At 40.7% G+C, this 14,869-nt stretch overlaps 2 protein-coding genes across 2 annotated transcripts in view; one reads left to right on the top strand and one right to left on the bottom strand.

The window, feature by feature from the left end:
* Positions 1 to 14,869, bottom strand: part of LOC6504327 (neuronal acetylcholine receptor subunit alpha-7) — a 577,668-nt gene that overhangs the window by 5,855 nt on the left and 556,944 nt on the right. The gene's annotated exons all lie outside the window — the stretch shown is intronic.
* Positions 861 to 2,685, top strand: LOC123257536 (SCAN domain-containing protein 3-like). The gene has a single exon (XM_044717026.1). It carries the CDS (start codon positions 1,476 to 1,478, stop codon positions 2,628 to 2,630), a length of 1,155 nt encoding a protein of 384 aa, XP_044572961.1. The 5' UTR covers positions 861 to 1,475; the 3' UTR covers positions 2,631 to 2,685.

Here is a 14,869-nt window from a genome sequence, read left to right as displayed (position 1 = left end):
ACAACGCGTCGAGACTTGTCGTCGACGCGCCGCTGCCGGCAACCGTCCCGTCCGCAATACTTGTTCAAACGTGTAGAGGTGCAGAAAACATCGATGGAAACATCGATACCTCGATGTTTTGGAAAAATGAAAAACATCGATGTATTTTAAAAAACATCGAGAAGCTCAGCAAGTTCTGCACCTCTACAAACGTGCAAATGAATTTGTTTATAAATACGAATGTCAAGGAGAAACGTTTCTCATTTCCGAAATGTCATAAGGAAATCTGAATCGATATTAGTGCCATAATTTGTTTCCACACTTTCTAAAAGTAAAGTGAATCGATATTACCTAGTGATTACCAGTATCGCAAAAGTAAGTATAAGTACATACCTGCCTATTTGTTATATGCATACACCGTGACTTTTTTATCGTTTTGTTCTCGCGGGAAAGTGATTCAACTCATGTAAATAAAGAACTTTCCCTATGAAATCTCGAGAAATGGAAGTATGGAAAAACAGATTTTTTTCGAGATTTCGGAAGCGGCTTCATAGGAAAAGTTGTTTATTATCATGAGTAGTATCACCTTCCTGTGGGATAAAAACAATAAAAAAGTAATGGGTATATACAATAACGTGTTAATCAAAAAGCGTAAGACCTGTGTTAATCAAAAGTTGAGTAATAATCAAACACGGCATAATTTCAATTTTGTTGGATAAAATTTTACCCTAATGTTTTTATTAGTGGAATCGATTCTTCTCTTGATTTTCGACAAACTACTGTAAGGTTTTGCGTTATTTAATTAACGAGTTGTATTTTTATTTCATATATTATTTACTTTACAATTTTTTTTACAAAAAATGTTAATTAAATGGAAAGAAATCTCTTCCAACCAACCTTACTCTATATGAGATAGGTATATTTATAATAATATATTATTTTATGGAAGTATATAAGTTCAGTAGGTATTTGATTGTTCGGTTTTTTATTTATTGTTTACATTGCAGATTGGTAATTGATACGAAACATGACCGAATCTAAGAAGAAGTGTCGTCAGTATAGTGTTGAATATTTAAAATTTGGTTTTCTTCCATCACAGGCAGACAAACGGTTGCCCACATGCATTTTATGCAACAAAGTTTTGGGCAATGACTCCATGAAACCATCAAAGCTGGAAGAGCACCTAAGAAGGTGTCATTCAGATAAAAAAGATAAAGATTTAAAATATTTCCAAACATTAAAAGAAAAATATGAAAAAAGACCCACCGTGCACAGTATGTTTGCTTCAACGTCTGAAAGCAATGATGATGGCTTGCGGGCATCTTACAATATCTCATTACTCATAGCAAAATCTGGAAAACCGCACACCATTGGAGAACAGTTAATTTTACCTGCTGTTGAAGAGGTCTTAAAAACTGTTCTGCACAAATCTTCATTAGACATATTCAAAAAAAATTCCGTTGAGTAACAACACTGTACAAAGACGTATTGATGAAATGAGCTCTGATGTTGAAAGTTTCTTGTGTGATTATCTGCAAACAACTCATTTTTCTATTCAACTGGACGAGTCAACTTTACCTGGCAACGAAGCATTATTATTGGCATATGTTCGATTTGTTATGGGCGAAGAAATCCATGAAGAGCTACTATTTGCAAGAACTTTGAAGACGGACACTAAAGGTGAATCAATATTTGCTGTTCTCAGTGATTTTTTTAAAGAAAAATCGATTCCATTCACAAACGTTATTTCGGTGGCAACAGATGGAGCTCCTGCCATGGTCGGGCGATATCGTGGGTTTATAAGCCATCTTAAAAGAATTATACCAGAGGTAACTACAATTCATTGTGTTATCCACCGACAACATCTAGTAGCGAAAAATTTAAGTGACAGATTGCACCAATCGCTTCAATTTGTGCTTAATGCAGTTAACAAAATTAGAAGCAATGCATTAAATACGAGCTTATTCACACAATTGTGCGATGAAAATGATGAAGATTTCCAACGATTGCTGTTACATACCGAAGTACGCTGGTTGTCGAAAGGTGCATGCTTATCAAGATTTTATTCACTTTTCAACTCAGGACAGGAATTTCTGGGCAGTAAAGATCCTGATTTAAAAAAAAACCTAATCAATTTTAAAGCAGACGTCGCCTATTTGACAGATTTGTTTCAAAAATTTAATGAGCTCAACTTACAATTACAAGGGGACAGCCTTAATTTAATAACAACAAAGAGTGTAATTTCAGCTTTTATTGGTAAATTGAAGTTTATGAAGGGAAATATTGGTCGGCGCGAATTTTCACAGTTTTCAAACTTATCGCAGGTAGAATGCCTTGATGAAGATATTCAGACATACATTCAACATTTGATTGCCCTGCATGGTGATTTTAATACTAGATTTGAAGACATTCTGTCGATGGAAATACCACCATGGATCATAAATCCATTTGATGAAACAGAAGTGGAGAATGTGATATTACAAGAGGAGCTACTCGAGCTCAGCACTAATGAGGAGCTGAAAGTGACATTTAAAAAAGGGTATCAGAAATTTTGGTTGCAGGCAGAAATACCTAAAAAATATCCTGTGGGCAATCACGCAAAAGCTTCTCATAGCGTTTCCCTCATCATATCTCGTCGAAAAAAGTTTTAGTGCCGTTACAAACTTATTAACAAAAAAAAGGAACAGATTGAATATCACAGAACGAGGAGATTTGCGGTTATTTGTTAGGGAGTGCTGAAGGGGGTCCACCGGATCCTGCAAAGTCCTCAAAGGGGTCCATGACAGAAAAAAGTTTGGGAACCACTGCTTTACACTATCTTTGGAAGCATCTCCGCTCTCGTTTGTGACGTCACCGCCCGTTGCCGGCTCCCACAATACCCAAGCAATTCAAGTTTATTTTAAATTTTGCCGTATTATCATACGTAGTTCATATTATCTTTTTTATATTATCGCTATTGTTGGTCGCAATGCGACTCTTTTCGGCTGCTCGGCTTTCAACGGGCCTTTTCTTTAGCATTAATCTAGTGAACTTTCGCTCTACCTACCAGCCAAAGTTGCTGGACATTTTTCTAAGGTGCCGTTTTTATCGGGTGGCAATTTTTTTTCTCGGGGTTCTCAATGCATACAGTTCACCTCCCGCCCAACCGACCGAGGGGCACCAGCCGTGTAACGTACTGCTCGAATAGCGGAAATAAAGTAAATTCGAGGTAGAATATATGGAAAGATTACGAGAAGAATTTCTGTGCTCTTTTAAGTAATTTAAAATGGATGTTTTCTTATTTAAAAGAGATGAAATTTGAATAATGCGGTAATTCAAACATAGAGGCTCATGCATATGACGAACTATAATGGGTTTTTGGATAGAGGACTAAAGATTCTAGACCTTCTATTCGAAACCTTAAACTGTAAGCGTGTTAGTAAATGCTGGCTATCTACATCACCACTAATAAGGTTGTGTAGGAAAACGACACCCAGTATTGTAATAAGGGTACGTTTTTAAGAGTCTACTATAATACAAAGAAAGGTGAAGATTTTCATCCCAGCTTAGTCCGCTAAGAGCAAATAATAGGAAACTCGTTTGCACGGATTCTATACGGACTTGATAAACCCCATATTGGGGGCACCATAAACATGAACCGTAATCCAGTTATGAGGAGACCAAATCTCCCACACGCCAAGACAGGTGGCAAGAGGGGAGGTGGCTGGGGAGGAGGACAGGCAAGCTAGCACGGTGGTGTCGGACTGGCCAGCGCGACTGTGTTTTGAAAGTACGGAAGAAAAGAAATCCGTCGAGTGAGACGGCATGCGGTGGCAGCAGCGGGGGCAGAGGAACCAGCACGGCGGCGAGCACGGAAGACGGAGAAAGAGGAATCACCGGGGAACGTGACGGTCCCGGATGGGCCTCTGCGGCCACGCTCGAATGTCATAGGCCCACGACAGCGCAGCTATGTATAGAAGAATGCAGAAAACACAGAAATGCATTTGCAATGACCGGAATGGGGAGAGGCGCGGGGCTATCTGGACGAAGTCCGATGACCTGCACAATAACAATACGAATCGGAGGCCCAAGCGGGGCAAACGAGGGGGACAACGAAGAGAGCCCGCCAATACAAATGCGGCGGGAATTGGAGAAAGTTAACGGCGAGAACAGAGAAACGAAGGATTAACGGCAGGAAGCGAGATTTGTAAGTTAACGGCGAGAACAGAGAAACGAAGGATTAACGGCAGAAAGCGAGATTTGCAAGGATTAACGGGCGCCTCAGGCGCTATATAAGGAGGGCCCCTGAAGCAAATCGAGATCGAGTCTTCTGGGGAAGCTGGAAGAGTTGAGTGAAAGATTCCCCGTAGATAAGTCTGACATTTTTTTTTTTTTTTAATTAAACTTTGCTTTTATTTATTGGATCTTCTCTTAATTTTGAGACTAACAATAAGTTTTCAAATCTTAACATTAACATTTAACTAACAGTAGACTAAGACTGCATTCTGGTTGCGCGTTCCTCAAGACGGTCGCTGGGTGGGTAGGTCATTGCGACGAAGTCGTGATTGGTTGCTCAACTTTGTTAGACCTCTCGCCAGGTGGTTAGGGTGCGACAATAGCTTGCTAAAGTTCTTTTCCTTCTGTTCTGCGATCACATCTTTGACTGGAAGAATGTTTAAGAACGTACCACGGTGCCCCGGTGATTGTTCTCAAGATCTTCGACTGAGCTCGCTGGACTATGTCAATATTGCTATTGCTGGCATTCCCCCATAACTGGGAGCCGTACATCCATATAGGTTTAAGTACCGAGTTATACAGCAGGACTTTATATTCAAGGCAAAGGGGAGACCGAGCGTTGATAATCCAATGAAGGCTGCTGGCTTTTAGCTTTAGGTGGGTTCTTTTAGCTTCTATGTGCCGACGCCATGTGAGTCTTCTATCGAGGTGTACTCCTAGATATGTTACCTCGTTTGCTTGCGGGAGTAGGGTGTTGTTTAGCGTAAGGGGCGGGCAGTTTTGCCTATTCAAGGTGAACGTAACGTGCTTGCATTTTTGTTCGTTTACTTTAATTCGCCAGTCTGATAGCCATTTTTCAACATCCACCAGATGAAGAGCTAGCTGCGCAGTTGCTTGCATCGGGCATTTTGAGCGGCTAAGAATAGCTGTATCATCAGCAAACGTAGATGTTGTTAGTCGTGTGCTTTTCGGGATGTCTGCTGTGTAGAGAACAAATAATGTTGGTCCGAGTACACTTCCTTGAGGAACTCCGGCTCCAACAGTGAATTCGTCAGATATATCTGTGTTGCACCTCACAGCAAATTTTCTGTCGTAAAGGTAAGACTCTAAAAGCTTGTGGGTATTACAAGGGAGCATTGTCTTGATCTTGTACATTAGACCTTCTAGCCAGACTCTATCAAATGCTTGAGAGACGTCTAGAAATATTGCGGTACAGTACTCGCGTTTTTCGAATGCATTCCGAATTTCTGCTGTTATCCGGTTGACCTGCTCAATTGTGCCGTGCTTTTCACGAAACCCAAACTGATGTGACGGGATTCCTTCCTGGATCCTTAGGTATGTGTCTATTCGAGTCAGAATGCATTTCTCAAAGAGTTTAGATAAGCTGAAAGTAGGCTTATAGGTCTATACGACGTGGGAATTGTGTGGTCTTTTCCCGGCTTTGCTATCATTATTATAATTGACTTTTTCCATCTCGCTGGAAAGTGGCCAAGTTTTGCGATGGCATTGAAGAGCTGGGTGATAGTGCAGACGGCGCAATATGGAAGCTCAATGATCATTTTGGGAGTTATGAGGTCGCAGCCTGGTGATTTTTTCGGATTTAGTTGGTTTTTGATGATATTAGCGATTTCGTTTGGGCGAAACTCGATTGGTTCATGTTGAAGCTGAGGCTCATATGGTAAAGTCGGCAGAGTAAAGGCACTAGTGGCCGGATTTGGTTGGAAGATATTTTTGAGGTGATTGGCAAACGTGCTGGCTCTGTCTGCATCGCTGCGCGCCCAGCCGCCTGTGGGATTTCTAATAGGCATCACGGTTTCTTTCGGTGAGCTTAGAATTGGGTGAGCTCTCCATAGTGAGTGTTTTGTACTAGAAGTTGACAATTGCTCTATATAGCGGCGGTGGACATAAGCTTCTTCTTGCTGTAGGGCTTTAGTAAGTTGACGTGAGGCATGCCTAAAGCTTTGCTTAGCAGATGGCGATCTGTGGAATTGCCACTCGCGACGTGAACGCCGCTTTTCGAGGACGAGCTGTTCGATTTGTAGATTTGTCTTTTTATTGCTTTGTGTATTTATAGTTTGCGATGTTGAGGCTCGAGCTGCAGAGACGAGTACAGACTCAAGTGAATTAACAAAGCTGTCTACGTTGGCTTCATCGTGGAGATGAGGACTTAGCTCAATGTGTGAGCTGATATATTTTCTGTACTTAACCCAATTGGTTTTCTGTGAGGTCAATTTTAATGGTTGTTCCAATTTTCCTGGATGTCGCAGTAGAATAAACAGGACAGGCGAGTGATCAGATGAGAGATCCGATAGGCAATTGGCACTTATCAGATTTTTAGGGATGTTTTTGGTAATCGCAAAATCTATTAAATCTGGTAGTTTCCTTGGGTCTGCCGGCCAGTATGTTGGTGTGCCAGAAGAAACATAGTCGAGCTTGTTCTTGGCTTTGATAATTGCATTATAGAGCTGCTTCCCTTTTGGAGTCACGAGACGGGATCCCCAGTGTGTGTGCTTGGCATTGTAGTCTCCTACTGTTATGAAGTGGTCTCCAAGTGTGTTGAAAAACTGCATAAACTCATCTTCAGCTATATTGAAGCGAGGGGGGCAGTATACGGCGGCTAGTGTAAGTTGGTTGCCAGTATTTAGTTGTATATTTATAGATGTGGCCTGTAGGTAGTTTTTAGCAAATTTGTTTTGATAATGGTGTCTTATGCGGCTTCTGATTAGAATTCCAGTCCCACCATGTGCTTTACCATCTGGATGATTTGTTCCGTAGAATGAATATCCTCGTAGTTGAAAATTGTATTTGTTTGTAAGGTGTGTTTCCGAAAGCAGCATTACATCGAAATGATTGTCGAGTAGGAATTGAGCTAACTCAAGTTTATGTTGCGAAACGCCGTTAGCGTTCCACGTAGATATCCGTAGGAAAGCCATTATTTGGATTGTTGTGAAACCAGCATTTGAATCAATAGATTTTGGTTTCGCATTAAATATTGCATAGTTGTGCGCATAAACGACATAAATTCCGTCAGGCTTTGTTGTAGGCTGCATATCATAGCTTCAAAGTTGCTTTTTGGCTGCTCTGTTGGTTGATGTTGCTGAGCCGTGTTCGGTTCTTGATATGCTGATTGCAGAAATGAGCTTCTTGAGGCAGGTGTCGCCGGTCCTGATTTTAAGGCACTTGCGTATGTCACATTTTTGTCAGAGTTAATGGGTCCTAGTGAGGATCTGGCTGCAGTCGAGAAGAAGACTTCAGGGTTTGATCTGGACGCCGTGAACTGTCCATTTTGGGTGCGGGCAGCTATTCCTTTCTGGTGGATGCAACTTTTCAGCTCCTTATAGACTGGGCATCCTCTATAATTAGCAGTGTGGTTGCCACCGCAATTGCCGCACTTTTTCGAGTTGCTGTGATCTTTGTTCGCTGAGAAGTGTGCGGAGTCATGAAGCTCTCCGCAAACTACACACACCGGGCGCAGTTTACGGTATGACCTTGTATGGCCATATTCCTGGCAGTTCGCACATTGTACCGGGCCATTGCGTTTGTGCGGTTCCTCAACTGTAATTCTGCGGTGCAGCAGGTACTGAAGATTGTATATTGGGTGCACTTCGTATTTCTTCAGGAGCTTGGTTTCTGGTTCGAGCTCAACCTTAAAGAGTGGCTGCGGCTTTCTATCCCTGTTAAGGATATTAAAGACTGTCTTGGCGCTAAAACCCTTCTCCTGTAGCGCCTTTTTTATCTCTGCAGGCGTTACTTCGGGCTCTATGCCCTTAAGAACGACTTGCAGGCCCTTGCTGCTTTTTAGCTGATATGTGTAAAAGTTCTTTTTATTCTCGGTAAGATATTTTGATAATACTCTGTAGTTATCTTCAGACTTCATTTGAACTTTTGTTTCTTGAATGTTGCCTTTACAAGGGGTATTATGTGGAAGTTATCCTTACCAATAAGCTCAATAATTTTGTTGACAAGAACATTGGAACTTTTTTCGCGTATATAGATAGGCGGAGGTTTTGGCTTCCTTTTCTCAACTTCAGTGGATTCGCCCGTCTCAACCTCATCGGCGTCTGCCAAGATTTTAAATCGGTTTGAGTTAATGGGCGTTTCTTTTGCTGCTAGGCTAGCATTGCCACGGGTTATTTTGCGTTTGGAATTCAGGGGGCTCAGCTTCCTTTTGATTTGGATGTAGCGATCCATGCCAGTCTGCACAGCCGGCTTAATATAGTCATTGTTTTTGTTTTGGTTTTCGGGCAGCGCGGACGTATTACTATTTGCGCTGCTAGCTGATGACGTCGTTAAACGCGCTGTAGATACAGTTGCGGTTGTTGTTGTTGTTACTGTTGACGTTGTCAAAGAAATTGAGGTGCTAGTTACTGCACTCTTTGGCTGCAGAGACATCGATGGTATCGAGGGGGAGCAGGAACGCGCTCTCTCGCTCTCTACGTTTAAGAATTCGGTCAAGTTGGGGGTAATTGACCGCGCTTGATCAGAGATTGCGTGGTTTTCGGTTGCTTTAAAAGAGAAGTACGCGTTGTTTCTTTGTACTAAGAGCCGTCTCTCGTCTTGCTCACGTTGACGTTGTGTGCGAACGTCGTTTAAGCTCATTGCAGTCGAGGTTGATTTAGTTTGAGTTTTGAGAGTTGTGTTTTATATTAATTAATTAATTAATTAATCAATATAAACATTAGCGATTTCATCGCAAAAAGCGTCTTTTCGCGTTATTGTAGATTTCTTAGACCAGTCACTACACTTTTATGATTTTATTGAATATTTTTTCCCGGAGCACAATAAAAAACACGTCTGCATGCGACGACAGTCGGCCGAATCATTTTGCATTCTCCGAAGTCTGACATTTAAGCGAGAAAGTTTCCTTGGAGGAATTTGGAATTTGGAGTGCGGGACAGTCTCAAGTGCGGGATTTAAAGCGAGTGCGCAAGGCTCTGCGATCCGTGGCTCAAGGACCCAAGGAGTAGATATCAAGGAGCAAGTGGGAAAGGGATCCGCAGCGGAACTGAAGCCCAAGGGTAAATCGAGTCGGGTTGGGTTATTCCCGGACACGACAGGTATCCTGGTGTCATAGCGATAGCGACTGATCGGCCTGGCGAACGCCTTGTCGATCGCCTGACCGTTAAGACCAGGTGTGATCCTGGAAAGCGAGGGGTAGCCAGCTCGAGAAATCAAGCCCAAAAGTGAATCCAAACAGGGACACCCCGGTAAAGTCAATGGAATCCTGATCCTGGCGCTGCGCCGTACGTACAGCGTATCACCTGGAGTTAAAGGAGACGCGACGCCAAAACCTCTGGTCTGCCATAGATCCTGCAGAGCGTAGGCACGCAGGTGTTTGGAGGCGAGTGGAGAACGCAACCGGGGGCGTGTCCTGTGGGGTAGGTAGGCCCTCCGTGCCCTGATCCAGCCGCCAGGCACCGATAAGCGCATCCTGCTCGACGTGTGCCTGGGAGGTGAGCCTATCGGGCTGCTAAAACGGATTAGGTGCCGGCCCCGGCGAAAGGGCATTCTCAGTGAGCCAAGGATATCGAAGGTCCACGGCGCCCGCAAAGGAGAAGTAGCGACAACCCGCAACAGGATCAGCGACAGGAGCAGGTCTTTTTCCTGCCGCAAGGGTATTTTAAAAAATTGGCAGACCAGGTTCGGCAGCGGAAACAGCAACGAGGAGAGCCGTTTCAGGAATATATGGTGGACGTTCAGACGCAAATGAAGCCACTAGGAAAACCTACGAAGGAGGTGATTGAAAGGAGGTTGGAGAACTGCCGCGCATGAAAATGTTCATGAGGCCATACGCATGCGCATCGCTCGAAGAAGTGATGGGTGTAGCCGAGGAATTTGAGGAGCTGGCCTTGGAGGAAGAGGTATTCCAGGACAGGGATGGGGGCAGAGATGGCAGCCTGAGGATCGACGCCAAATGCGGAAGCATCAGCAGCCGAGTCGAAGTCATAAGCTTTTAAAACGATATATTTAGTTTTAGTTTAAGCCATGTGCTTTTTTTATTTTATCCATGTTTCGCCACGCTTACTAGTGTGACCATCCTTCGATAACATTATAATACTTAGTATCTATGAAACTATAAAAATACTTAATGTATTCTATTTGTATCTTAACTCAATTTCATCCGTATCTTTGTGGAGGGTTTATGGATCTTCCAGATCGCGAAACTTGTGTCTGGGTTTCTATATTTGTATCGTCCTCTGAACTGGAGTTTCCAGCTGTTTTATAATTAGATACATCAATTCCGCCCTCATTGACAATAGTGTTATCAATTACTTCTACAATTTCGTCTTCATTTTCAATTATAGCTTGCAAATAACTGTTAACTGTTTTTTTGCTTACGCTCTGTTTGCGAGAGCAACCGAAACAAAGCATGCCGTTCCGGTTCCTCTCTGAGCAGCAGGCTTTGTTTTGGTTTGTTTCGGTTTTCTGTTGAACGAATTACAATGAGCAAATCATGAAACTCTCATCTACCGAACATCGCTCAATGAGAGATTTGAGTGACACTCGCACAGAGGGACTCAGTAAAAGACCGATTGACTGAAAATTTGTTTTCGTTTCGCTGCACAGTGGCACATGGTACATGAAATTTGACAACTTTGTTGTCCATTTTGTTAAATATACAAAATTGATTCACTTTTTTATTAAGTTCTCGTCCCATTTTCAATGAATTTGATGAATCACTGTTTACACGAGAGATTTACTAAGCAAATTGATAAGTTGAGCTAAACTAAACTTCACATACACACATACATGCACAAAAGACTTTTTGAATCGTCGAACGCAAGCAAACGGTCCTAAAATGAGCAGACCAAACGAAAACAGAATACAGTGTGCTTTGACTGAGCGCGAGCAAAATTTGTATACGAGCAACTCAATCGGTTGCTCTCAGACTTTTTGCTCAAAGTCTCAGTGACAAACACTTATTTTGAGACCGCTCGAATCGGTTAACAGTTATTTGCAAGCTATGTTTTCAATTTCTTCACAATTCAATTCATTTTCAATACTTTCATTAAAAATATTTTCAGTCTCACTTAATCTAATATAATTTTCTGGTTGTCTTAAACTACTTTTAATTTTTTGAATCTCTTTGTTTTCACTTAAGTTTATACTTGTACAATCATGAAAATAGTCAATATCTTCACAAGCATTTTCTCCACTTATTTTATTCATAAGTCTTCTATTTCTTCTAAAATAGTTATTAAAATCATCCCCTATGATATAAGACCTTTCATTTACTCTTTTTTCGACTAATCCTTTAACCCATTCATTTTCTTTTTTTCTAAACTGAACCCTATCACTTTTAATAAATGGACGCAGGCTTCTTGAGTGCATGTCGTAATATTTTTTTTGTTTCTTTTTTTTTTCGATAAACTTCCATGAGATTATTTCTTCATTAATTATATTTCTATATAGTGCAGTCTTCTTTATTGGCAACTTGGTCTTGCACATTTTTCCAAAGAATAATTCGCATGGCGCTAGATCTAAACTTGCTACTGGGGTAGCGTTGTATTCAAGGATCCTATATTGATAATCATTTACTTGTGAGCAACGTTTTAGGATATTTTTTGCTATTGCAATTCCTTTTTCTGCCCATCTATTGCTCTGAGGATAATTAGGGTTTGAAAACTGCACTGCACTCATTGGCAAAAGATCTGAACATAAAGGAATTAAGTGGGCTGTTGACACATTTTAATTTTGATGGGTAACCATATGAATTACATTTCTTTCTGAGTTCTTCAATAATGTGTGAAACCGATTTTCCCTTAAGCTGACTAACAATCAAAAAATTAGAGTATGCGTCAAAAATCGAAAGGAAATCCTTTCCACCGTAATGAAAGATGTCCATTCCTACCATGTGGAAAGGGTATTCTGGTGTTTCGTCTTCTACCATGGGTTCCTTCGGATTTTTCCTACGAAACTTCTCACGAACTTCGCAAGCGAATATAAGCTCTTTTATCTGGGAATTCATATTTGACCCATAATACAGTTTACATGCTCTAGCTAATGTTTTCTCTTTGCTTAAGTGAGGGTCATGTACCTAATTTAAGATCTGCTTTTGCAAGTTAAATGGGATCTGCATAAGCGAAAAAGGAGTTCATGTTCAAAGTGCAATTCTAATTTATGTTTATAGAACTCCAGACAAAACTTATCTAACTTATGAAAAGATGGCCATCCTTTTTCTACGAACTCGACAATCTTCTGATAATTTTTGTCATTTGCTAAAATTTTGTGATAACAGTTGTAGTTTTCTTCCGATAAGCATGCTGCTCGGGTCACTGTGTGAATCACTGTGGCTAAGCCTGGAATTTGTACTTCATCCGGTAGTTGCGCTCGTGAAAGACAGTCAGCTACTAACATATCTTTCCCTGGTGTGAATTTAATGGACATATTAGGATATTTTTAGTAGATATAGAAGCATTCGTTGGAGCCTCATCGTTACTGAATCGATGTCCCGTTTTAGAAGAACTTCCAAAGGCTTGTGATACCTTTGTACTAAAAATTCCCGACCGTAAATATAATAATAAAACCTTTCGCAGGCAAAACAGTGGCTAGTAGCTCTTTTTCTATTTGAACCCATTTTTGCTAAGTTTTTGTAAGAGTTCGCGAGGCAAAACTAACTGGGTGTCCGTTCTGTAAGATAACACATCCAAGATCATCTTTTGAAGCATCCGTTTGAATAACAATAGGCTTAGTTTTATCATACACTGCCAACACTGGGTCACTGGTTATAGTTTTATGTAAATCATTAAGTTCGTTTTAATGTTCTGTCGCCCATTCAAAAGGAGTGTCAAGTCTGGTAAGATTCCTAAACTTTGCGGTTCTTGAGGAGAAGTCCGGGATAAACTTAGCTAAATACTTATAAAGTCCAAGAATTCGTAACACTCCAGCTTTATCGCTTGGTGTTTTAATTTTTTCAATTGCTTCCAAATGCTTTCTTTGTGGTTTAATTGTCCCTTCGGAGTGGACGTGACCCAAAAACTCAATTTCCGCTCTCCTATATTGAACCTTGTCAGGGTTGAAACGTATACCATTTGGTTCTGCGCGTTTTAACACTTTCAAAAGTGTTTCATCATGTTCTTCAAAACTTTTTCCTAAAATATCTATGTCATCAAAGTATATAATAATATTCGGTAAGTCCCCTATTCGGTAAGTTTAATTGCATTATTCAGTGGCTTGGGGTCTAAACAAAGTCTTAGTTTCCCATTGGATTTTTATACTACTTGCCCAACTGGTAGGATATGTCACAGGGGATATAATTTTTTCTTGTACCATATTATTCAGTACTTTTTCCAATCCTCCCAGTAAGCTTTGGGGAATCCTCTTTTTATAATGCAAAACAGGCTTAGAATCACTCCTCAAGACAATTGATTGCTCATTTAGCAGTTTGCCTAGTCCTTGAAATAACAGTTTAAATTTTTCTACAAACTCCTCCTTTTTAGTCGGTAATTTACAGAGTGAATCTATATTTAAATGTTTAATCAGATTTAATTCAATCAACGACTTAAGACCTATTAAAGGTTCAAAGTTTGAGTCGACAACTAAAAATTCGATATTGTTGCTACTTTTTGAATTTCGATTAATACAATTTGCCCTAGCCAATCCATCGTTATTAACTTCGACATTGTTATAATCAAAAACCAGGAACTTTTCTTTTTTAATTTCAAATTTTTAATTTTCTGCTATATTGCTATATCTGCTATAATTGGAATGCAGTTGACGTCTGCTCCAGTATCTACCTTAAATTTAATACTTACTCCATTTATTCGAAAGGTTTTCGTCCACCGTTCACCACTTCGTCTGCATTTACTTAAAGCTATTAGTTAAATCATGATCATTTTCCTTCTTTTGAAAATTTCCATTTTTACCTGACTCTAGCCAATAAATTGAAGATCCAGAGGATTGTTTGTTACCCCGTTTTTTCTGCTGCTTACAGTATCTCGCAAAATTTCCCAGTTTTCCACAAGCATGACATGTCGCCTCCTTGGCGCAGCACTCGACCAGATGATTTTGGTTAAATATAGCTCCACAATTATAGTATTTGCGAGCAACAGCAACTGCTCTCCAACAAAACACGTTGCTGATTTTGTAAAATCGCGTTGTTTTCCGTAGCAGCTTCATAGGCTTTGCACTCGTTTAGCACATCCTCTAGCTTATTATTTTTTTACTTTAGAGGCTTTAGTTGTAGCCTTTTGTCATTTATGGCAATAATGATACGATCCATTAGCATCCTTTCTTCGTACTTCTGGCCCCAGGTACACTCAAAATCGCATGACTGTATTTGCTTGCGTAGTTGCGTTTCGAATTCAATAAAAGACTGTCCATCTGCCTGTATAATATTATTGAATTTATAGGTTTCCATTGTAGTATTTCAAAATGGAACACTATGTCTGTCGAATGCTTTCAGTACGTCGTCCAGTGAGCGACCAACAGCTTGCACAGTTGATGATGACGGGTCTGCTGACGTTGCTGCAGTTCCTAACATACTTTTTGTTGTTCCATCGTTGGGAAACATTGCATTGTAGATTCCCGTTGCTTTAAAACCCGCCAACCACAAGAATGTAGCTATCTTCTTAGGCTCTGGATCCGCGTCTTTTCCAGAAGCCAACGTGTACATAAGAAAGCTTTATTTCCACATTGGACATTCTTGTGCCAGTATTAAGCAGGGGAGTCAACA

Source organism: Drosophila ananassae, chromosome XL (genome assembly GCF_017639315.1).
Source record: "Drosophila ananassae strain 14024-0371.13 chromosome XL, ASM1763931v2, whole genome shotgun sequence".
NCBI classification, from domain to species: Eukaryota; Metazoa; Arthropoda; class Insecta; order Diptera; family Drosophilidae; genus Drosophila; species Drosophila ananassae.
The sequence above is the reverse complement of the archived record's forward strand: the minus strand, read 5'-3'. Positions and strand labels throughout refer to the sequence as shown.